The sequence below is a fragment of the Betta splendens genome, chromosome 19 (genome assembly GCF_900634795.4).
Source record: "Betta splendens chromosome 19, fBetSpl5.4, whole genome shotgun sequence".
NCBI classification, from domain to species: domain Eukaryota; kingdom Metazoa; phylum Chordata; class Actinopteri; order Anabantiformes; family Osphronemidae; genus Betta; species Betta splendens.
Window position 1 is genome coordinate 8,307,616 of NC_040898.2, and position 25,013 is coordinate 8,332,628.

General features: G+C 43.7%; 4 protein-coding genes across 6 annotated transcripts in view; all 4 read left to right on the forward strand.

The window, feature by feature from the left end:
- Positions 1-922, forward strand: part of LOC114845324 (1-phosphatidylinositol 4,5-bisphosphate phosphodiesterase delta-3-A-like) — a 9,610-nt gene extending 8,688 nt beyond the window's left edge. The window contains exon 16 of the mRNA XM_029133205.3: positions 1-922. This exon is cut by the window's left edge and continues 955 nt beyond it. The gene's annotated coding sequence lies outside the window, so the exon portion shown is untranslated.
- A 458-nt stretch (positions 923-1,380) lies between these two features.
- Positions 1,381-6,977, forward strand: galk1 (galactokinase 1). The gene is made up of 8 exons (XM_029133206.3): positions 1,381-1,712; positions 1,993-2,182; positions 2,307-2,426; positions 2,546-2,681; positions 2,778-2,959; positions 3,054-3,204; positions 3,293-3,455; positions 6,046-6,977. Exons 1-8 carry the CDS (start codon positions 1,548-1,550, stop codon positions 6,112-6,114), a joined length of 1,176 nt encoding a protein of 391 aa, XP_028989039.1. The 5' UTR covers positions 1,381-1,547; the 3' UTR covers positions 6,115-6,977.
- On the forward strand, positions 3,462-6,977 carry LOC114845327 (BTB/POZ domain-containing protein KCTD21-like). The gene is made up of 2 exons (XM_029133207.3): positions 3,462-4,767; positions 5,048-6,977. Exons 1-2 carry the CDS (start codon positions 4,354-4,356, stop codon positions 5,504-5,506), a joined length of 873 nt encoding a protein of 290 aa, XP_028989040.1. The 5' UTR covers positions 3,462-4,353; the 3' UTR covers positions 5,507-6,977.
- Positions 6,978-7,286: 309 nt separating this feature from the next.
- llgl2 (LLGL scribble cell polarity complex component 2) lies at positions 7,287-24,018 on the forward strand. Of its 3 annotated transcripts, none has more exons than XM_055504501.1 (27): positions 7,287-7,507; positions 14,741-14,838; positions 15,187-15,280; positions 15,780-15,861; positions 16,005-16,120; positions 16,246-16,404; positions 16,562-16,724; positions 16,818-16,959; positions 17,056-17,110; positions 17,226-17,380; positions 17,979-18,190; positions 18,461-18,528; positions 18,612-18,765; positions 18,928-19,032; positions 19,243-19,338; positions 19,433-19,629; positions 19,783-19,930; positions 20,050-20,197; positions 20,280-20,396; positions 20,486-20,652; positions 20,741-21,005; positions 21,100-21,250; positions 21,345-21,373; positions 21,570-21,617; positions 21,988-22,030; positions 22,237-22,298; positions 22,395-24,018. In XM_055504501.1, exons 2-26 carry the CDS (start codon positions 14,760-14,762, stop codon positions 22,274-22,276), a joined length of 3,033 nt encoding a protein of 1,010 aa, XP_055360476.1. In that variant the 5' UTR covers positions 7,287-7,507; positions 14,741-14,759; the 3' UTR covers positions 22,277-22,298; positions 22,395-24,018. The 3 variants fall into 3 exon arrangements, with proteins under 3 accessions (XP_055360476.1, XP_055360479.1, XP_055360478.1); XM_055504503.1 differs by lacking the exon at positions 7,287-7,507 and adding an exon at positions 7,514-7,661; XM_055504504.1 differs by lacking the exon at positions 21,570-21,617.
- Positions 24,019-25,013: the final 995 nt, after the last annotated feature.

The window sequence follows — 25,013 nt, forward strand, 5'->3', positions numbered from 1 at the left end:
TTCAAAATCTACGTTTGACCCACATCAGAGGTCGTTTTATATTAGAAACTAGTGTCTTACAGTATGTTCAGTGGAAGCAGATAAGGAAGATGCTTGTTGTTTAATAGCCACAGGAATATTACTCTAAATCGACTGGGACCAAACTCTACAGCCTATGTATGATGTTATTAGGTAGCTAACTAGAGTTTTATATTATAAACACACATTATGCAATAGCAAAGTGATGATGTGAAGTAGACATAATGTAGCAGCTGTGTTTTTAGCTTCTTAGAGTAGATTGTGGCAGTATTTGATACTATTTTTTTTGTGTGTTCATATATTCTGTTACAGCAGAGTCTGTCTTCTTTTAGGCCTCCTATTGTACGTTGTGTTCTGTTTTTATACACTGCTGTTTTAGTAAGGGAGCAATCGAAAATATTTTTTTGTAGAACTTTGAACAGAGAATCTTGAGACTTTTAGGGGATTTTGATCAATCAAGTGAAGATGAACAGAGCACTTATCATCATTGTTTTGTCAAGTGAATTTGTTGAAATACATTTTTTGTGTAATTTTCAATGAAACATATAAATATAATGAGACGATTGTTGAATTAGTGTATAATCAGCATTTTTTCAATATTTATTTGTCACTGTAAATTAATTTCAGTTATTATTCCTGTTTGAGACAATATGCATTCAAACCTTCTACTGTGTTGAATGATACACACACAGGTAAAAGCATCTGCTTTATATAAATCAGGTATCAACTGCAGCAAAACGGTTACTGTACAATAAAACACACTGACAATATTGTATGTTTTTTGCACCTTGGGTTACAAAATGTTACTTATGTAAACATGTGAGACATAGTCCTGTATACACAAGTATTATATAGACGTTAAACATTATCATTAAATGTAATATTAAACATTCTGAGAACAGTACATGTCATTATGTTGTTTACTATCCAAATTCTGTCTGTTAAAAATACAACAGATCTATGTTCTATAAAATAGAACCACGTCGGCTCTGTGGCCAGTGAAGATGGAAGTTTGTTCTTGAAAAATACTTTTGGAAACACAGAAATGACTAAAGTGAATCATTTTGATTTGGGTTTAAAGTGAGTGACATCTTCAGTCCACCTGATGGAGCAATTGTCACAGAATGTGCTTTTCAGCCTTATCATGTGTGAAAACTACTCACATACTACATTTATTAAATAGTCTGCATAACGTTCCAGGTGCTGTACAATTTACTACATCACTTAGCGCTGATTACTGAATTACTTTCTTTAGAAACTGAAAAGGTGTAAAGCAACAAAATATTCATAGGCTTAATGCAATGAGGTGTCACAATGTGACCAGCAGGGGGCGATTATGCTTCTTCTGGTTCAACTCGTTTATTTTAAAGCGTAGAAGAAGAAGAAGAATCGTCACTGGAACATATTAGTCCCAAAAATTACTTCCCCTTTATTTTGTAAGTTAGGAAAATACTCTTGGTGTCCGGATTTCACGCGCCTGCACCCGACTGATTTGTTTCCGTTTGCGCGTAAATTCCTCTTGATTCTCAATGGCCAGTTCGTTTTCGAGCGTCTCCGAGCTGGCGGCTGCCGCTCGCCGCCTGTACGGACAGGTGTTCGGGGGAGAGAGTCCTCAGGTGGCGGTGTGTGCTCCGGGAAGAGTCAACCTGATCGGCGAGCACACGGACTACAACCTGGGATTTGTACTTCCAATGGTAAAACCGCATAACCGCGATGTTCACTGAGCGGAAGACACGCGTCACCCACAAATCTGTCATGTCATTTTACTGTGTTGCGCTGCGGTGGCATCACATGACTGCGTGTCTGTAGAGTCCTGCCTGTAAAACAGCGATCAGTTCTATAACAATCCACCTACTCGCCCCCCCCCCCCGAGTTTATTTACTGTTGCTTTAACATATGTGTTTAACACTTGAAAACATTACTTAATATAAAGTGGTTGAGTTCTTCACACCAGCTTTGTGTTGGTGGATTCAGGCCTTGCCCTTGGTGACTGTGGTGGTGGGGAGCCAAACCTCTGGACAGGACGTTACCGTGGTAACAGCGACTGAGGATGCTGATGAGCCCCACAGAGTGGACTTTATACTATCTGGTGACGCGTCATCGCTGTCTCCAGGGTTACCCAGCTGGGCAAACTATGTGAAGGGTGTTATACATCATTACAGGGGTAAGAAAACACTATCTGGCAACTACCTAATAAAATATATTGAGCACAAGTTAGTCAGTGTGCAAGTTTGTCAGTCTAAATGTTTTACTATGACGTTTGGTATCTCTGTGGGTTCCGCACGCAGCTCCTCCGGTCTCAGGTTTCAAGGCAGTGATCGCCAGCAGTGTCCCTTTGGGAGGAGGCCTGTCCAGCTCTGCCTCCCTGGAGGTGGCTTTCTACACCTTCCTGCAGCAACTCAAGCCAGGTCAGATTCTGTTTACAGAGACACTAGTGAGGCCCTAATTTACTGTTGCATTTGGTGGCTAGTCTGCATTATGTTACATGTCTCCAGAAGTTTGGATTTTTTTTGTCCTGTTTCTGCAGATGATGGAGACAAGGTGTCCAAAGCAGTAGCCTGTCAGAAGGCAGAACACACCCACGCTCATGTACCCTGTGGCATCATGGATCAGTTTGTATCGGTCCTCGGGAGGGAGCGACATGCTTTGCTCATTGATTGCAGGTATTGTCAACACCCACTGAGAGGAGATGAAGCTCTGCTCTCTCTGTGGCTTCCACTAACATTATCAATCATGCACTTCTTTGTCGTGTCACTCAGGTCTCTGGAGGCCACTCCCGTCCCGCTGGCAGATCCAGGTCTGGTCATTCTCATCACCAATTCCAATGTGAAGCATTCATTGGCTGGCAGTGAGTACGCCGTGAGACGGGAACAGTGTGAGAAAGCTGCTGCAATCCTGGGAAAGCCAAGTCTCCGAGACGCTACCATGAAGGACCTGGAGGGTGTGAAGTATATTTTTTATCAGTATTATCAATCGTCATTTTCTTTTTTCCTTTTGCATTAGTAAGTAAAATGCAACTGTTTTTCTAATTTCAGGTGTAAGAGACAGACTGGATGAGGTAACCTACCAAAGAGCTCACCACGTGATTGGGGAGATTGAAAGAACCATCCAAGCTGCTGACGCCCTGAAGAGAGCAGCCTACGAAGAGTTTGGCAAGCTCATGGTGGAGAGCCACAACTCGCTCAGGTACAGTCAAAGTAGCTGTGTCAGTCTTTGCATCACATTTCAGATTGTGTGTGTGTGTGCATGTGTGTAATTAGCGGTTTCTTTTTAGAGATTTGTACGAGGTCAGCTGCAAAGAGCTGGATGAGCTGGTGGCTGCAGCCATGGAGGTGGAGGGGGTGTTTGGCAGCCGGATGACAGGCGGAGGATTCGGGGGATGCACCGTGACTTTGCTGCAGGCTCAGGCCACCGACAAGACTATACTGCACCTAAAGGTTAATGCACATCTACACACGCTTACATACATGCTCTACATGTTATATGTAGACTCAAAATGAATCCATTGTGCTACAGCCGAGCCCTCCCACTCCCGCCTCGGTTGGAAGAGTCATCCTTGCTCTTGCAAATATCTCAGTGTTGAGATATTATTGCGTTCTGATTCACATTATTTATTTATTTTAAAGACATTAAAGCAAAGTGCAAAAGTCACTTTGCTGCTGTTTAGTTTGGATTTAGTTTTTGCATTCCAGTGCGCTGAGGAGGCGATAAAAAGCACTTTTTTTGCGTTATCGCTGTCACTTTAAGGGGGGACTGTTTGAGACAAATCATCCAGTCCCCTCGTGTCTTGCTCAGACAGCTCCAGTGTGTGTGTGTGTGTGTGTGTGCGTGTGTGCGCGCGTGTGTGTGTTCCTGTGTCCGTGAGTGAGAGAGAGGGAGAGAGACATTGTAAGAATGAGCTGGGAATAAAAGCGAGCCAGAAGTGTCTTGTTATTAGCATGCTGCTCTGGTCACTGAGGCCCTTCTGCTTCTCCGCTTTAACGTCGTCAGACTTCAGGCCTGTAAACCATCCAGCCTCCTACACTGAATACATCTACGAAGATGTGAATTTAATTGCAAACTTAAAAGGATGAAAAGGATTGGCTTTAAGGCAACAGCAAGAAGGGTGAGTGCAGCAGCCCCTGTAACCGGTTTTGTCAGGGCTCAGCTTTGGAAACGGACCTGGCACATTTCCTCACATCCCTTTGTCAGCTTGGCTGCTTCTTAACACACTGTCATAGTCTTCCTTGGGGGGAAAAAAACCTTGAAACGTCCGTATCCCTCAGCTCCGATCAGAGCAGAAGGATCTTTATCAACAAAAAAGTTGAACAGATTCAGGAACGCGTCACCTTCGAGATGCTCAATCTCAACTCCCTGGATGACAACAGCAACACGAACTCTGGCCACGACTTGGTGTCGCTGAATGTCGGTGGAGAGGTTTACGCCACAACCCTGGACACGCTGACGCGCTGCCGTGACTCGATGCTGGGCGCCATGTTCACAGGACAACTCCCCGTGGTCAAGGACGCCAGGGGGAACGTTTTCATAGACCGCGACGGTAAAGTGTTCAGGCACATTCTGAACTTCCTGCGCTCCAGCTCCCTGGATCTGCCTGAGAGCTTTACCGAGCTGGCTCTGCTCCGGAGAGAGGCCGATTTCTTCCAGATCCACCCGCTGCTGGAGGAGATTCGCCGCTATGAGGCCTCAGTTCCTCTCAGCCTTCGAGCAGGGCCCCTGGGAGCCATGATGATCGTTAATGTTGAGTCCAAGGTACCGTGTGCCAAATATGTTGATTCAAGTACAAAATTTAAGCTATAGTTACAAGGGCCACCTTGGGTACAGTTACAAAGATACTAAGTTGTGCAGTCTGGCCTGTAAGACTTTAAAGATATAGTTTAATAAGAGCCTTTCATTGTGGATAGATGAAGAATTTTCCCACACAAAGCTCCTGAGCTTCTGTTGACCGTCTGCAGAGTATCTAAGCTCTGCAGCTGGATGTGGAAAGACCTGTTTTTATGTCTAGTCAGCATATTCTACCCTGTCTTTCCAGGTCCGTGTTCTCCACTTTAACTTACGCCACGGGCCCGAAAACTATGAGCTCCGTACATGCTCGGTCCCAGCCTTTACAGTCGACCTCTTTTGTACCTGGGGGGCTTTCCTAGCACTGCTGTGTCAGCACTTCTCCTACAGGACAACCCAGGGCCTCTCGAGCGTCCGTCCGTGGAGCCAGAACAGGATGAAACTGGAATGGGCGCCGAAGCCCGACGAACTCCCCCAGGAGCAGTACGACAAGCAGCGCTATCGAGGGTTGATCGCGCGCGGCCTGGAGACCACGCAGTCTGAGGACATCATGAACGCGCACAGGATTCTGTGTGAGGTCACAGACATGCAGGGGTTCGTGGAGGAGCTGCTTAAGGTGTCTCTGGCCGAAGGGTTCAGGGTTGATGTTGTGACTCCTGACCCAGCAGAAATACTTAACTGCACCTCACTGCGGCTGGTCAAGGGCTGAGCTCTGGCTGAAGAACCAAAGTAACATTTATTTGGTTTAATCGAACCTTTTATTAGTTGAGTTACATTAAACTTTTTTTTACTATTTCAGCAATCTTCCTCTGTCCTAACGTTATCACCTATGTTGCTACATTTCTTGAAATTCTCCTATTGTATATGATGTTTAAACTGACTCTAGGGCTATATTTGCTTGCCCTTGCAACAGCTTACTGGTGGAGTCAGGTGAGTTGACTCAGACTGTGTAATTTTAGTGTGGAGGAAGCAGTACTTCCTCCATACAAGCAGTAGTTTGGGTCAGGAAAAGATTTGTCTTGCTTAAAGAGGAAAGGTGTCTCGTTCTTAAAACAAACCCGGCCTTGTTTTTTTCTTGTGTTTCCTCTATGAACTTCCTTCCGAGGCTTGTGTGAGGTACGATGAGGGCGGATGGCTCCGCATCTACTACAGTATGATAGAAGGGGCGTGGCGGTGACCTGTGATGCTTAACTCCCGATCCTGTAGTTTATTGCACTCATCAACTGTGTGTTTTGTCTTCCACCACAGGAGCGATACAGTGGAACCCCAACTTTCTATGTCACGACTCCATCAGAGGGAGCTCGGGTTCTCTCCTGAGCTTTGACAACACATATGTAGCATAAGCACAACACATTATTTACTTAACACAGGATACTGTACTTGATTATACTTGATTTTTTTGTGATTTTTACATTGAAGATAATAAAATCATTTTGTTAAGAGGTGCCTTTACATTAACACAATGCTTCCTGGTAACATCTTGTTACTGTTACTTATATCTGTGAATTGTGTTATGATTTAGTGTTTAGCTACTGTTAAAGATGCAAGGTTTTCCTTAACTGGACACTAAAGGTCTTATTTTTAATTATTCACGATTTTACCTTAGCCTGCCCCTGACCAATAAAAATATTTCTTCTTATTTTTGTATTTGGGAAAATAAATAGATCAGATATATATATATATATATATTATTTTCTTTATTGGTATTTTGATTTTGGGAATTCAGTGTTTGACTAAAATAGAAAAACAATTTGAGGTTTGAACTGCAGTATGTGGAAAAAAAGGATTTGGAATGTTTTCAGCTTTAAAGTTTTCTGTATTTCTGTCTTTCAGATTTTGCTACTTGAACTTTGTAAAAATGTGTCAAAATCAAATGTGCCTTTACTTCAAATGTAATAATTAACAGTATTCATTCATTATTGGTATTTACAATTAGTACTACACAGCTCATACTTCATAAGGAAATTTTGTTTTGTTTACACTGAATGCAGAGTTGCAATAACATATTTCTACACTTGAGCGAAAAGATGCATACATTTTAGGATGTGCACTTTTATGTTTCTGCAGTAACCTGCTGTACATGCAGCATTTAAATGTGGGGAATGTTTGGCTTTTTTTATTGTTAATACCAGGGTTTATGGATTTGTTTCAAATAAATGAATGAACAAATTACCATATAACTATTGCACCTGTTTGGTTTTTAACACAATTAATGCGTGGTCTTTGTAATGCGACCCTTCAAAAACAGCAGCAGTAAACATCCATATTTCCCAGCAGGCGCGCAACGCCTCATGGGACCTGCTGTAGTTGTGGGTTCATTTCCAAATAACTGGTCTGTTATTTTTGTTAACCTAACGTAATTATATTTTAGCATTACGATGATAAATACGCATTTTAAAAAGAATGTGGAGAATTTTCTTCCTTTACATAAGTCGTTAGCTGAATCCCTTGACATTGTTCCACGCAGGCTCGTGGCGCTAACGCGGAAGTGGGGCAGGAGCTGTCGTTAGGCGACAAGGATCCACTGCAGGAGCCTCGCGGGGTGCACGCGCGTGCATCGGGAGGGCGGAGTCAGCAAAGCAGTGAAGTTTTAGCCTAGCAGGAAGCACGGAAGCTACTGCTGCAGCGGTGGGAAAAGAAAGAGGACTAGAGTGTCAGTCGGTCCTCACACGTCACATTCCTCCGGGAAATTCGCTGTCACTTGAATCCTGTAAGTAGTCCGCTCCGGTTCGCCTGTTTTAATCTACTTTATACAAGGAAAGACTTTGTAACCGAGTAAAACGCCGGACTCCAGCCGGAGGCAGAGTCGTCTCCGGCGGCTGTAAACAGTGGACAACAGCTAGGCAACCGCCGTTTGGACCCAGGTAGGTTTGGGGAGGTGGGCCCGTACTTCAGGTTTACAGAGAGCGGGTTCCTGCTTGCGAGCCAGGTAACGAGCGGCAGATGTCAACCGCTCTTCACACCCACCTGAAGCTAGCTAAAGTTGTCTGCTTAACCAGACATCCCTCCTCCAGTCGCTCTCCGCGGCTAGCTGGCTAATCTCCCCTTTTATCCAAGTGGAGAGTGGGGAATCTCAAGGTGGCTAGTTTTGCCTTGTTCGCAAGCTAATTTGCGCATTTCGTAGAACTAGACATGCTCTATTTAACACAAAACATGCTCCAGTCAATAATCAGAGGCTTTTGTGTTAACAATACGTTAAACAGCCATCAATATATTTGAGTTGACGATACTTTACTTGCTTACACTTAGAAGTTTCTTTGTACTTTTAATTTATCTTATTTGTGCTTGTGTTTATTGCTTCTATCCTTACGTACCCAAGTAAACTTTTCAAACGCCTATTAGTCTTGGAAAGAAGTATAAACAACACCATTCAGTGCAGGGATCATTAAGAATGTGCTTTATTGTTGATTGACTAAACAGTTTGTTAGATTGCTAACTGTACTTTACTAACTTTACAGTAAACAGTGAATCCGGGTGCATCAACGTGCTCAAGTGGGCGTAAGCACACGAGAGTAACAGCAGCTACAGCTCCGTGTGTGTCATTTATATCTGGGTCTGGAGGAGAACATGTCAGTATCTGTGTAACTTATGTAACAGTAATCAGCGTTCACCCATAAAATAGTCAAAACTCCAGTGTGTCTGAATCCTGACACCTCATCCAGGAAATGTTTGTTAGTGGCAGATGTGAGAATAAAAGCAGTGGAGTGTAATGAAGGCCGCTTAAAGGGAGTGAGTGTGACGCGTATGATTAAAACTCTAATCATACACATCAAATATAGTAAATTAACCTCACTTGTACAATAACAACGCAGGCTCCCCCAGTTTGTTTACAGTCCATTCTGCTTCCTGTGCCCTCCCGCTTTTGGCCACACTGTACAAGTAAACTCCACCATGCGGAGTTTGGTGTGAAAGCACCCTAAGGCTAGCTAACATCACAGCAAGGTGTGTCGGCTAGCCAGGTATGCTCTTGAGTCAACGGTCTGGTTTTCAAGCATGAGTAATCGGTTTGTTTGGGGAACGGATGGGGGCGAGGGGGGGGTGAGGTGTTGTATGAGGAAGAAGCGTTGAACTGGTCTGACCAGTTAAAGGGGAATTCAGGTCAAAATTAAAGATATGGAGCAAAATAATAGGTTAGTCTACAAAAGCAACCTTGTGTCATACTGTCTGTTCAACCAAAGCAGGTTTTGTTGTAACACTGACCTGTATGATGCATGTCAGTTGGTTAGTGTCTTCTTATATCTATCTCAGCCATTTTTTTTTTTACACTGAAAAGTTACACAGTTCACTGGCTGTTGACCACAAGTAACAAAAATGTTGCATTATCCGTACAGGTCAGCGAAGAACACCCAGTCCTTCATTCTCAACTCCACCTGCATCAGAGCAAGAGTAGCCAAACAAAAGGCCTTTGTTCCCTGTAGCCTTGGCACTGTCCAACCTGCGTGGTCAGGTCCACCTGAAACTGGAGGCATAATTAATCCCCCTCCCAGTGCAGGGCAAGCCAGATAGACAGATGGGCTTATAGAAACCATCTTATCACGAATGCCTACCATGTCTTAGTAAAAAAGAAAACCTTGTAACCTTTGAACAGGAAAGGGAATTCTAAGCTTATGCTGGTGAAATGTCAAAGAGGCATTTCTTCATTCTGAATTTCAAATTGACTCATGTTCCTATAAGTTTAACTGTTAACTTATTTGATTCACATTATAAGAAAGGTAACATAATTGTGTGTGGCTGGCTTGTGCTATAGGAAGTAGAAATATCCCCATGCTCGAGAGAGTTTACAGCACACAAAAACACCTTTTTAGCTTAATGATGATGATTTCTGTGTTGTCATACTTTGCATTCTAAACTAAAGTATTCCTAAGTGATTAAATTTAGAGAAAGTATGTATCCAGTTGTCTGGAATTTGAACATGACAGGAAACCCTGTCAAGAAACTGTCAGATTCCTTATGTGTCAAGTCCCTGTCACGAGAATTAAATGAATGAATTGCGGTGAAATTCATTCAAGCACAACCCGATTACCCCAGTCAGTAGCTCTAGCATTACTAGTGTAAACAGTGTGTTGTGATCACCTTCGCCTTCTCTCTGTCTACACGCTTCTGGTTACAGGAAATGGAGCAAGTCAGTGGGAGATATGATATCCTGCCAGCCCCACCCAAAATCTAAAAAGAGTGGTTTGTCGTGTTTTCAGCAGTGCTTAGCTAAGTGTTAAGTGCACACTTCATGCTTGTGTGATGTCCCCTCGCTGCCTCCTTACTGCACCCACTGATTACCCGAGCCCTAACCTATTGTTTGGTGTTGAGCAAAACTTGTTTCCATCTCCACAACCGAGAACACTGATCGCTTGCTCAGGTCTCCCTGATACTCTTTATTTTGTGATCCATCAACAGTATAATGTGTGTCGGTTGAATGTGTGAAAAGCCAGCCAGTCACCCATTGTTAAAATTGTAGTGTCAGTTTCCTAATTTATGACCTACTCACTCGTCACTCGGGGAGGGGTTAATTATGTCTGTACCTTTTTTCCTGTCTTGCAGCAAGTGCTGGCGTAGCTGCTGATTGCACAAATCCATAAGTGAAATGTTTTGGATTCCCCGCATTTCCTGGCCACTCGCTCTCGCTGTGAGGCGGTATGTCGTTGACAGGCTCGGTCCACAGGGTAGCTCTGCTGGGTGAGCTGTCCTCCCCTGGAGATTGTCGTGTTCAGGCGCGTGTTTGTGCATTTTCTTCCTCCACTCACTCCCCTCCAGACCTAGATGGCTCGTTATATATGTTGGGAATTTGATGACCTCATCGAACTGTGGCGTGAAAGATAAACAGCATCTCTCTAAATGAGCCAGCCTTTAACAAGCGAAGGCTCTCTAGCCTGGTGCACTAGACAGCAGGGACAGCATGTTGCCTACAGGCTAAGATTCAGAATGTGACCTGCACAAGAGTCAATAAAGCATTTGCTTGCTATCGAGGGTAAATATTGTCTGTTATCTTGCTCAGAGATGAGCTCACGGTAGATCAAACAGTGTTGTGAAAGAGACTGTGTTCCCTAGGAATTAACTGTTGAGAAACAGAGGGACATTTTCCTCCCTTAAGCTGGATTTGTAGGAAGTTCATACCTGAGAGCAGAACTATGACGTGTCGCAGCGCAGCTGCCATACACACTGTAGCCGTGATTAACCTGAAACCAACACGTCGAGTACTTCCCGTCACGGTAACCTTGTTCAGAATCAGTTGCAGTACGCAATATAAACCTTTGGTGTAAAACTGAGTGAATTGTGTGTGAACGCTACATGCACAAACCTGTTAGCTGGCAAAAATATTGTTGACTGGTTTTCCCCCTCAGAATGGGTAAAAAATGTCTTTTTAAAATAATGGAATGACGGGTAATAGCCCCAAGTCATTACAGTAGATCATAGTGTAGGCCAAACCACAGGCTGATCAGGCTTTTTAAATATTTGATTTGACCTTATTCATGTTAAAATCATGTGGAACAGAAAGTCCTGCCCTGGGAAGAAGTCACACTTTAAATAACAAGGCTGCGTTTGAGACATAGAAGATTTCAGTTTAATGTAGGGACTTGTTGTAGAGTACTTAATAGCCAGTTGTGTCCTTATGGTTTGATTAGTGGGTCAGAGCATGGACCAAAACTCAACTGGAACCAATGGTTAAGACAAGCTAGACACTAATTAAATGTGGCATTTTTGATACATATTTCAATCGCACAATCAAAATGGAGACCATCAAAGCTATGGTTTTGTGCCTAAACCAATGACCCATGCAGTTGACTTAGTGGGGGTTCAGTTTTTGGTATCCACCCACAGAGGAAGTAGTCACATGCATATTAATCATTGTTGGTAACAGCTCTCACATTAATGAATAGGTAAATGCTTTGAGTCAGGCATTAGGTGACATAATGGGGATTCACTGTATGTGTCCATACAGTGAATCAAAAAGTCCCTCACTTGGTGATTGTAATGACTAACATAGCACATGTAGTCAAAACATATACGCAAGACCCACATTAGTCTGTACAGAGATTCAGTATAGATATTATGGTATACAGGTCATGTACCATGTGTGTACCTTTTTTATAGAACCTAACGAGCTGTGACCTCTTCTACATCTATCTACACCCATGTTTGCGATAAAGGATGAATACTTGAATATTGTTCCTCAGCTGTCCTCATGTAACTGTGATCACTCACCTACTGTATTATGGTCGGGTTCATCATTCCCAAATCAAAGTGGCCTTGTTCACTCGTCTTGTTAGATAGTCATTGTTTCTTCATGTTGACCACAACCAGAAGATGTCGGGGCATGATGTGAAGGGCACCAGGGGCGGATAATCTGTCTGAACAGACCGTCTCGCCACTGCACTTCACATAATTGCAATGTTCATTCCCACGCTTGTCTCCTGATGAGTAGCTAGTGTAGAAACTACACAAGCTTGTGTAGCGAATGGGTAATTTGTGCTTACATGTGTTACAGTAAGTTGCTGAGCTTTCTGCACATGTTCGCCTCACTGTCGAAGCTTAAATAATTAAAGCTCTGGACAGAGCAGGGTGTCGGAGCTGAATTGCCAAACGCCACCGTGCTGTGCATTGCTATGACACCCTGGGTATAATTTGCCAGTAAGAAGCGATGCGGTTGCCACTGAAGAGCACCTCTTGGGAGCTGCAGTGACAAGTTGTTGGCTCCCTGACCTAAAACGCTGGGGCGATGTTATATTGCCACTGTCGTATCATGGCACAGTGCCTACATTCTGGAATGCCTTTTATCAGCCAGCCTTTTGATGTTCTGAGTTAAACAGAGGCAGTAAAACTGTGTCCTACATTATGACTTGATAATGATTAAAGGTTCATCCTCTGAGTAGTTTAGTTAGAGTTGGGTCTAAGAGACATACTAATGGTTAATTCCTGAAGCTAACTCATCAGGATTTATGGGGAAAATGCAGAGTAAGTAAGACAGAAGTCCCAGTTGGGCTTTATGACATCTTGGTCAGGCAAGCTCCACATGGAAACACATTAGGTGCATGTTCATGAGAGGCAGCAGCACCAATCACTGCCCCGCTGTTCCACTTATGTTAAAAGGCTGAGCGTTAGAGCAGTTCTGTGTGATGCCAGAGGTTGGGGAAACATCAATACAATTAGAGTAAAGTTACAGCTCTATCACTTCTCCATAATAGAAGCTTTGACTCTTTATTTAAAGGAGTCGGAGATGCCTGGCACATCCCAGCAGTGAGTTAACACACGCTACACAGCTGATGGGAGGGTGCAATTTGGACTGAGGCAAAAGAGCTGGTTTAAGCGGAAAATTGACTCACGGCCCAGACTTTTGTCACAGACTTGTGACACTCTATGGATCATAGAGTGGTGTTTTTTTTATCTCTGTCTGTAAAACATGCTGCCTTTTCCTGAGACTCTTGATTTCAGCCACATCTCCCTCTGCTTTTTCCTTTCTGTTATAGTCCCTCACGTGTAAGACACATGAGAAGATGGGAGCAAAGAGGGACCCAGTCAGACGTTCTTGCGTCTGAACATACGTTAGTCTCTGGCCCCTATGGGCCAGAGACTAAACTGGATAGGAGCAACTGGAACGTCCCTCGAGACCTTTGTGGCATCGAGGAACAAACAGTTAACAGAACAGGGTGCCGCCCAGTGTAGCTCTGAGGCTCATGTGCTGCTCATTAGGTCATTAGTTGAGCCTTTCCTTTATTAGTGAGTCACTAGGTCTGTATGATGTTGAGGCTTAACTACCAAGTGTACAACTGATGAATTTGGTCTTTTAATAGGTGTCCTCACTCTGTGCTTCCTGTTTTTTTTTTTTTTTTTATCTTTCATACTACTTCCTGTCCTTTTTCTCTTTCTATTCTCAAGTGATCTCTGTGGAAACCACCTTGTGTGTGTGACAGGTGTTTGAGCTGTGTGTGTGTACACACGTCTCCAAACAATGGTGTCTTAGTTTTGCCCCGATTGAGCATTAATTGTCTTTCCTTTAAGGCGTCCACCCGTGTCTGTATTTCAGTTTTTCCAACAGTCTTAAAAAAATATTAAGACTTAACATAATTTGTGGTGCTTCTTTATTAGGCCGCTGAGAATAAGAAAGATTTCACATATTGCTTATCATGGACGCTGACACTGTTAAAGTGCAGTTTGTCATTCAGACAATAGTTTGTTGATCCTAACAATGGTTGCATTCAGACATGACAGAACTGTAACACAAAGGGCCACAGTGCTCTTACAGTGGCAGGAACCGCGTTCACTGACTGACAGGTGATCATTTTAAACCCGATGATGTGAAGGATCGCTGCTATTCTCAAACATATGTTATCTGCATTTTCCTCATATCACACATAGCCCCTTTAATAGTGTCATCACTTCTGCCTGACAGCTAGAAGGTCACTGGGTTGAACCTCCAGTGGACTCTATGCACTGGGTCAAGTTTGGATGTTCTTTCTTTCCTGTATGGACCAGCGGTTAGGGTTAAACTCCCTCTGCTGTGAATGGAAGCGAGACTGGTTGCCCATATCTCTGGTGACCTGTCCCGCGTGTAGACTTCTCACGCGGTGGCAGCTGGGCTTGCCTCCAACCCTCCTACATAATAGGATTAGCAGTTGTCTGTTGTTGACCACCGTGTGGGAGGCCCAGCAGTACTGTATGTGTTTTGGCTGCTGAAGTAGCAGCTGCTTGCTGAGCGTTGCAAACATAAACATATTCCTTTCTTAATCTGACCACATCTTCCTAAACTCCATTGCTAACTATTTATGACACCTCTGGAGCTCTGCTACATTTTGATGAAGACACTGTACATTTTCTAGGTTAGAAACCTCCTCTGGACCATTCTCTTATAATCCTAAAAACTTGTCTGGTCAGATTTACAAAATGAATAGTCCTCACCTTAATATGTTTGCATTGTAAACACTTGTCTCTTTTCTTGTCTCTCGCCATGCAGAGTGGGTGAGTGGGACAGAATGAAGAGGCTCAGGCGACATGGCCAGGAGTCCCAGAGAGAGCGCATCAAACAGGAGCTCTTTCAGTTCAACAAGGCAAGTCAACCCCAAAGCAGCTCTTTGTGAGGCAGGTGACTGGAAGGTTAGGGCCAGAGACAAGGCTGTACTGTTAAATCTAAAAGACAATTGTTATGGAGGAAATGTCATTTTATAAAGCCAGAGTGATCCTGGTGGAATTAAAACCTCTAATGTAAACACAGACAGTAGTAACAAGATAAGGAGAAAAAAAAACTCTGTAGTAAAATGTGGGTTTGATAATAGTTTAGTATCTGCAGTCCTTCCTGTTTCGTGTTGGTTTGCAGTTATCTGCAGCCTCTTTTGTTCTGGTCTCATCCTGGTTTTGTCGGCGAGGTCGTGACCCAGTTTCACCCTCTGCTCCTTCAGACAGTGGAGCATGGGTTCCCCCACCAGCCCAGCGCTCTGGGCTACAGCGCATCGCTGCAGCTGCTGGCCATCGGCACCCGCTCTGGTGCCATCAAACTGTATCCTTCACGCTCGCTCAGCTTGTGGGCGCATTAGGTCGCTGGTGAGAAATTCCAGGGTTTTTTGAACTTGAAGGCGGAAGTGCTCATGAGCGGCAGTGACGCTAGTGCTAGACGCTAATGCTCGTCTGCAGTTCATGAGCAAGCACTTCAGGTATGTCATTTTCCCACGGTGTTGCTCAACACCTCCACCTCTATCCGTCATTCTCAGTGTGTTGCCTCTCCCCATTGAGAAACAAACATGCTGCTTTGCATACACATGGGTCATTCTCTCACTAATGTTGTCTATACATTGGACTTATTTTTTTTTTATAACGATAATTAATTGTAGATTGAGACAAATGAGAGCCAGTTTTGATCTGATATTTTAGTAGCAATTATAAATGTTAGATTAAGTGAAGCAAGCTGATTGAAACAATGGTGGATGAAGTGACTGGCTGTCACTCACACTGGTGGTATGTGTTGCCATAAATGCAGTCTGTCCTTGACCAGTGCTCAGGTACGGAGCTCCGGGTGTGGAGTTCATGGGTCTACACGAAGAAAACGCTGCTGTCACACAGGTGCACTTCCTGCCCCACCAGGTAGAGTCAGCTCACACACTCTGCAGCGTCACCCCTTCATTATAAAGGAATAAATGCATGTCCGCCGACAACTTCTGATACGGTTATTGTTTTAAACTGCAGTAATAGGGGAAACCTTTTGTTTTTTTATATTTTGTCTTTAGGCTGGACTTGTGACATTGCTGGATGACAACAGTCTGCACATGTGGACTTTAAGAGCCCACAAAGGACAGTCTGAGCTTCTGGAGATAGGACGTTTTACACTCACTGGACCCCCTGGGTAAGAAAAATAACACTTTATAATTTCAATAAAGGGTACACGTTTCCCTTTTTTTTTTTTTGGTGTTGTCACTTGGTGTCACTTGATATGGCATGCTCTGGATTGCTCCCTTATCTTGTCCTCAGTGCCTCACCAAGTGTGACCAGTGTGACAGCAGTGCTGCCCCACTCGTCAGGGGAGCTGCTGCTGTTGGGTACAGAAGGCGGCCATGTCTTCATAGTTGAAGTCCCTGGCTTCAGAGAGCTGGAAGAAAGGAACATCAGTCTGGACCAAGTCGCCAATAGGTTAGTAATTACAAGCGGGTTGTAGTTCACTGCTCTCGTGGCATCACTGCTATTGTTAATAGACACGTAATTAACGGTTTGCAGCATGAACGGGGACCATCCATTTAAAATTCCTTTGTTTCTCTTTGTTTTACCCTAACTCCCCTGTCTCCTTCAGTGTTCCAGAAGACTACATCGGCCGCAGGAATCTGGAACATGTGGAGGCTTTACAAGAGAACCCAGTTAACCCAGACCAGATTGTTATTGGCTATGGACGGGGTCTCATGGTCATATGGGATCTGGAGAAACTGTGTGCCACCCAGCACATCCCTGCCACACAGGTAACAGTGGTGAAATTAGTGGTCTCCCAGTTACTGCCATGGTGTAGTAATTGTTTAACTTGAATAATTGCTGTGATTTCTATGGAATCATAGCAACTCGAAAGCGTATGGTGGACGGATGACGGGAAGTACATTCTGAGTTCACACAGCGATGGAAGTTACTGTCGGTGGATGGTGGGCGGAGAAGACGGGAATGAGGAGGAGGAGGAGGAAGAGAAATCGGACATTCCTTATGGTACGGAGTAAAAACGGTCCCCAGGACAGTTATGGTAACAGTGGTTAAGAAATGCTTTTCTCACTTCTCTTTTGTATTTCTTTTTTTTTTTTTAAGGACATTTCCCCTGCAAGGCCATTTCGAAAATTGTTCAGCTACCCACGAAAGAAGGGTGGGTTCACTTTGTCCAGAATTTCTCACTTGCTTTTAATGATAAATTGTTACACATTAATCTTTGGGCAAACTGAACTTTAAATCTCCCTCTGTTTGTGTGTGTGTGTGTACAGGCCACCGTTCCTGCTGTTCAGCGGCGGAATGCCACGGGCCAGTTATGGGGACAGACACTGCATCACCGTAATCCACAGTAAAACACACGTGGCGCTGGATTTCACCTCCAGAATCATTGACTTCTTTGTCATAAAAGATGGACCACGAAGCGCAGGCAGGCAACACCCGTCACACAACAACTGACATGTTGGGCACAATACACAATTTCTGTGTAACTATGATACTGTATTACATCAGAGTTCAAACACTGAACCAGGGTCAAGTGAGGACAACTGATTCTTTGCTTAACTGTGTGGGATTTTCTTATTAATAGGCTTATGCAGCCTTTTCACAGTAGATGATTAAGTATTAGTCATTGTAACTGGACTGCTGTCAACAAACATGTATCCATGATGTAAATGTAAACAGTTTCCAGCTACAACAGGACTTTTCCCAGAAAGCTGCTCTCTTGTTTGTATGTAAACAAACAGACGTAACTGATTCTATTATGCTGGTGAGTGTGTAAACTCCTTGAAATCATGTGTCATCTTTGCAAACCTTAAAGCATGGTCGATCAATGTGACATGTTTGAACGACTGTCAAAAGGGGAGGTTATGAAACAGTAAAAGCAAACTTGATATATTTGTACTGAGAATTTTTCCACATCAGGAGAAAATTGTGATAGAGTGTAAAGGAGAAAAGCAAAGAGGAGTAGGACCATTCGTTGTGTGTTATATTATTACTGTTATTAACTGTGCTTTATTCTCCTGCAGGAGAGCCCAGTGCACTAGTTGTCCTGGTAGAGGAGGAGTTGGTAATAATCGACCTACAGACCGAGGGCTGGCCAGTCATTCAGACGCCGTACCTGGTTCCCCTCCACAGCTCCGCTATCACCTGCTCCCACCACGTCTCCGCCATCCCACTCAAACTGTGGGAAAGAGTCATCGCTGCCGGAGACCTGCAGAACACGCACTACTCTAAAAAGGTACGTCCTGGGCAGATGTCAGGAAGGTTTCCACTGTCATGTCAAAAACGCTTCTAATAGCATATTTTACCGCTTGCTGAAAGAGTCCCAGATTCTGAAATAAATCGCACAGGCCAGTAGGACAATTGTAACACTTGCAGACATCTGTATACAGTTAAAGAATCTCCTGCAGAGCTGTTCATCGTGTATGGCATGCAGCACTAGATCTGAATGCAGTGAGGCATTACATTGGTATTACTGTTAAACCTTAATTTCCCCTTCGTCATGCAGCCATGGCCAATCACAGGAGGCCAAAACCTGGCCTCCGATCCTCCCCAGAGAGATCTGCTGCTCACAGGGTCAGTCGGTTGAACTTCAAAACCATCTATTGGACTTGCTTTAAATCATTTGAATGTTCTTAAAAATATGTTTGTATGTGCAGGCACGAGGATGGAACAGTGCGCTTCTGGGATGCATCGGGGGTCTGTCTGTATCCCATGTACAAGTTGAGCACCTCTGCAGTGTTTCACACAGACACTGATCCAAACGATAACATGAACCAAAGCACGGAAGGAGAATGGCCGCCGTTCAGAAAGGTGTGTGTGTGTGGATAATGTAAATATGCAGAATGTATAGAAAAAACTAAAGCGGTAGCATTGAAAATGTTCATAGGTAAAATACTTTGCCTCTAGAGGAGATTTGTTTAACAAATAATAAATATCTGTTGTCACCTTTTTTTTCTTTACTGTACTGTGCAGGTTGGATGTTTTGACCCCTACAGTGACGACCCGAGGCTCGGGATTCAGAAGATTCATCTTTGCAAATACAGTGGTTATCTGACTGTAGCAGGTACAGCTGGACAGGTGAGAAGATAATTAGCCCTATTCTTGTAATGCCTGAACCATTAGCAGCGTAATGAGATCTATCGATATTAAACATTTGCAATTTTAAATGGTTTAGATGTTTTTATCCAGAAACATTTGTTCCACTGCTTTTGATGCGGTCACTGTCACCTGATGCCAGAATGGTGCGGCTTCTTTTGTTGTTTATTCTACTGTGTCTTGTTTTTGTAGATCCTGGTGCTGGAACTAAATGATGAGGCGGCAGAGCACACTATAGAGGCTAAAGTTGTGGACTTGCTGCAGGGCCAAGAAGGATTTCGCTGGAAGGTACGGGCTGGAATACTGCACAAACACGTTTCTCATAATGCTCTGGAAATCAAACCATCGTTACACTTTTAAATCATTTCCTTGGTTTGCTTAGGGCCACACTCGGCTGGATGTTCGAGAAGATCCAGTGCTGTTTCCTCCAGGCTTCCAGCCCTTGGCTCTGGTCCAGTGCCAGCCCCCTGCGGTAGTCACCGCCCTCACCCTGCATTCAGAGTGGAAGCTAGTGGCTTTTGGCACTAGCCATGGTTTTGCCGTGTATGATTACCAACAGAAGAACAACATCCTCATCAAGTAAGGAGGCGCAGAAAAAGAGATGAAGTTCTGTAGTTTGTTTAGCCAGATTACTGCCACCTCCTGGTGTAGAGCGTTCACTAACCCAGTGCCCCTTTGTTGCATTGATATACTGTACTTTCTAGCTGTTAAACGGTTATTTTGTGTTTTTAGGTGTACTTTAAACCCCAGTGACCAGCTTGCAATGGAGGGTCCATTGTCCAGGGTGAAGAGCATAAAGAAATCCCTCCGCCAGTCCTTCAGGAGAATCAGGCGCAGCCGAGTCTCACTTAGGAAACACCATGTCAACAATGCTGCAAAGGTAGCTGTACAGCTCTCTGTTGTACTTCATGTGATTGTCTAAGGGGACAGAGTAATAATTGAGGGCCACAATTTTCTATTTCTCTCATGACTCCCCACTGGTTTTTCCCCCCCGAGCAGCTTCAGGATGCAAATGCTCGTTTGGAGGCTGAGCTGGCAGAGATGGAGTTGGCTCCTGTCCAGAGGAAGATCGAGGCTCGCTCCTCAGACGACTCCTTCACTGGCCTCGTGCGGACTCTGTACTTTGCCGACACGTTCCTCTCAGACAGTGGGTTCCCTTCAAATCCCGAATGAGTCAAAATAACATGAAGAGTTGTTCGGGTTTTTAACGCCTCTGGTCATTTTCACAGGTTCTCACAACACACCCTCCCTATGGGCAGGAACAAACGGTGGCTGTGTGTTTGCGTACATGCTTCGTCTTCCTTCCGTAGAGCACCGAGCAGATGAACCTATCACAGCACAGCCAGGTAAGAAACTGTCTGGCAATTGTTTTTTTTGTTTTTGGTCGTGATGTCAGCCATTTTACATTGGATCAATTTTACGTCCTCTTGCCCAGCTAAAGAGATCCAGCTAATGCACCGGGCTCCTATTGTTGGTATTGTGGTGCTGGACGGTCATGGTGCTCCTCTCCCTGAGCCCCTAGAGGTAGCCCATGATCTGGCTCGTTCGCCAGATATGCATGGATCACACCACCTCTTGGTCATATCTGAGGAACAGTTTAAGGTCAGGAAACTGTTCATTTAACACAAGTTATCGTCTTAGCCCACAGATTATTTAAATGCTAATGCTAATCATGTTCATGTGTCATTAGGTTTTCACCCTGCCTAAGGTGAGTGCCAAGATGAAGTTGAAACTGACTGCTGTGGATGGCTCCAGAGTACGGAGAGCAGGGGTCGCTTGGTTTGGCAGCAATCGCACGGAGGACTACGGCGAGAGTGGCCTCATGGTTCTGACCAATCAGGGCGACGTCCACGTGGTGTCGCTGCCTGGCGTCAAACTGCAGGTCCACTACAATTGCATCCGTCGCGAGGACGTCAGTGGCATTGCTTCCTGTGTTTTCACCAAGCATGGCCAGGGTAAACATATGCCTCTATATGCACTTATTTATTGCTAGAATATCACCTTGGTGTGATTGCACCGCTCAAAACTCCCATGTGCTGTTTTCTTCAGGCTTTTACCTGATCTCTCCATCCGAGTTTGAACGGTTTTCTCTGTCTACGCGCAACCTGGTAGAGCCTCACTGTTTGGTGGAAGCCCCTCAATATTCTGCTCCCTCCACTCAACATAGGCCACATGCTAATAAAGCTTCATCTGCTCAAAGGTACAAGCAGGTTTCTGCGCTTTTTTTATAGGAGGTTCTTACTGCTCATTTGATGAGATTGAAACATTTGTCTTTACTGTCTCCGTCTTTCCAGGAATGCCAGGCATGAGAGTGAGGATGCAGGTAAAATGTGTTTCAGGGCCAATGAGACAACATCAAAGTAAAACATGCATCTGCTTTGGCTGAGGGGAGACTACATGTTCAAATGTAGCCATCCATTTGATGTTGTTAAGCTGTGCTTGTGCTTATGTGCTACTTGTCACCTTGTTTGTGGCTGACTGTATTGACGAGTCCTTTGCCTGCTGCCTGTGTGTTCCAGAAAGTGCAGCTAGACGTGTTATGGAGCATGCTTTGCTGAATGACGAGAGTGAGTACTCAGTAGTGGAGGAATCCAGTGTATTAAAACTATGAAGTGGTTACAGTATGTAACACCACAGGTCCCTCTGGTACTGTATACTTAAAGACTGGCTTCTCTTGTAATTGCACCACGTATTGCCTCCTCTAACTGGTCTAACTGTCGGCTTCCTACTCCCATTGTCATCAGACACACCCATATAAGCAGGCTGGGAACCTGAACTAGCTCACAGCATTGTTGAACAAACATTAAGCATGAAGTGTACACTTTGCTTTGACCCGACAAGCTGTATCCTGAACTGTGTGACTGAACCGTTTACACGGGTCTCACGTGAAGTGTGAGACGCTGACATCATAGTTACGATCATGTTGTTTTGTTGCAGAAGTACTTCAGGAAATCCAGAAGTCTCTAGAAGCAGACCAGATGTGAGTATGAGCCTCTCATCAGTCATTTGATGTACCGTACCTTAAATTAAACCTGTACAGTTTAATCCAATCCAAAACAGCATCTCTGCAGGAAAAACTGCAGTGTTGCAAAGACCTGATGTCACCCAGGATTAATGAGCACTGGTGTCCCTCTGGGTCCCACTTAACCAGTCATGTTGATAGCAGCTGTTGTGTTTTTGCATCAGGTTGTTCTCGGAGAATAATGTGAAGAGTGCTTTAGCCTGAGGACCATTGCTCTACAGTGGAGGTGAGAAATGAAGGATTTTACTGATATTATATAATATGATTGGGAGTTTTGAATCAGCACTAATATGTTGTTTGCATGTTGTCTTCTATTTGACAGGACTCACTTGTTGATGTGTATGAAGCATATAGTAGCCCCAAATCAGCAGTCGTCTCCTCAGCCGACAAAAGAAACACTACTGACCTTTGACCCCTCACATCAGTGACAAACATTCCCACTGACTCTGCTTGTTGTGACGCGGCAGCAGGACCTGTCTGCCCAGCACAGGCTAACAGCGCAGACAGAGGGTGAAGGAACAGACACCACCCGTGCCTACAGACCACACACTGTACACAGATCTATCCACAGCATGGTCACAACCATTTAACCCAAAGCTTCATGAAGCACATGCTTTCACGCGTGACCAGTGCCACAGTTCAATGCCAGCATCTTTCGTTGATGCCCCTCGTTGAAGCTTGACATCCATCCAAAAGCCTTTATATTTATACTGACCATTTGATGTGGTCAAATCATTGCCTTCATCTCTCTACATGGACATTCAGCTAGAAAGAAGGCTGACAGTGATTTGCATAATGAAGATGAAAATATTTTGTAGCTAAATTTTATGTGATGTGTGCCTCTTTTGTGTTTATTCGAAGAAACTTTTAGATGCTACATTGGAAGCGAATTTCTGCCAAAAAGCAACGTGCCGGATGGAAAGTTGAAAATTTCCTTAGATACATAGTCATGTGTGAGATTATACATTAAAATGTACTTTTTGATGTTAAAGGTAATGTAAGTGATGTCAAAAACATTTTTATGCTAAAATTATGAGCTACGTGAAGATTACTTTCAGGTTAAACTCAGCCGTTATTACTCTCAATCATTTCACAGAATTTAGGTTTTTATTCAAATCATAATTTTCACTTAATGTGACCTTGCATCCTTTTTTAAATGTATTTTTATTTCAAGTAATACTTTATGCATCTGTTTAGTACCTAATAGTTTTAAAAGTATTTTTGTTCACACATCATAGTAATTACTTGACAAAGTTTGACTCAAACGTGATTATGTTTTTCTTTTAATTATTGTATTAATAGTAAAGGTAATTTTTAGAAAACGTCCTAATTTTGACCTTTAAAAATGTAGGTGGATTTGTAGTTTCGTTGTTTTTGGCATAAATGAGCTTCCATACAAGGGAAATGTTATCAGAGTAACATATAGAAATCTGTTTGATGTTATGTTGAACCACACTGATCTTACTGTATATGTTTCAGCCATAATTTTTTAAGAGTTAGTACTAGAATTACAAACTACTTTACCACTTTATGCTGCTAGGGCAGTCCTTTCCACTACTGCAGATCTCGCAATGCTGTTTTTTGTTTGTTTTTTTAGGGGGGAGGGAGTTGTGGGCCTTAGTGGGGTCTGGTTTTCAGTCATTTAAAAAAAAATATTTTATGCCAGCAATGAATGTTTATTTAGGAATGTAACTGTAAGCTAATATAGTCAGACATATTAATATATACAGTGTATGCGACTCTGTACCTGTGGGCCTGTTGTAACTAGGATGGGCTGCTCATAAGATCCTACAAGGAAATATTTTGGTACTGTGTCTCAGAATGCTGGGTATTTTAGCATCAGTCTAGAATATATTTTTGTAGTAAACTGATTAAGAACCCTAATTTTTTTTTAAAGTGTAACACTACAGTTTCTTGTAGGTAAATATTACACATTTCTGCAAGAATTTATGTGTCTGCTTTTATTTTCTCTGTACTGAAAACTGCATGTTTTCGTTTTTGTCTCCACTAAATTCCACAAAGAATGGTTAACACTGAGGCTGGTAAAGCACCGTCTTGCTTTGTCCAATTACATTCCAAAACTGTTTGATCTTGCCAACCCCCACCCCACCCAGCTATAATCTTGGAACCTCAGAGGCCAGGCCGTCTCTTGGTCGGCGGATAAAGGAGGGATCAGTTGTCATACATGCACGGCCCAGAGTTTTGATCATCCATTATAGAATGAGGCGCTTTGTTCGTTAATTGCCTTGAGCCACAGTAGCTTTGCTGCAACCTGAGCTCCCTGTGGACCTGGCTGGGTCTTGGCTGGCTACCAGCAGCAGCTCAGCTGGAGGCAGATGACCCTGCACAATGAGTCTGTGTCAACTTGAAGGTGTTAAACGGGCTATAAAGTGATGACAGGCTGTGTGGGCTTTTAGCTCAAAGCCTAATGCTGTTAGGCATTGTGTCTTGGTGGAAGGAAGCACTGAGCTTTTTATATTCACACTAACATTTACTCCTCAGTCATTTTAAATGAAATAGTACTTGTGGACAAATGTAGCACCGAACAGCTAATTCTGTGATCCTCACAGTTTAGATATGAAGTAATGAACCCTCTCTCTCGCTCCTCTATCGACACCTATTGTTGCTCGCTCCTCTCGCCTTTCCTCCCTCATATTCTGCAGCTGTTGACATGGATGCCAGCAGAGCTATATGACCTCTTAGATGAAGCTGAATTATTCACAAGATGCTTTGTGTTTGACTTTGTGCATGTCGGTTAATCCCAGCTCACCTTTGTTGATTGGGTCATTGTCCGTATATATGAACCACACGCACTTTTGCTGGGTGTGTACAGCATTTGTGACTGCCTTGTTATATAATATAAGTGGGTGGGATGCTGGTGTGTAGCTGTCCTCGGTTCTCCCGAGCATCGGTACATGTTTGTATCACTGACACCCGCACA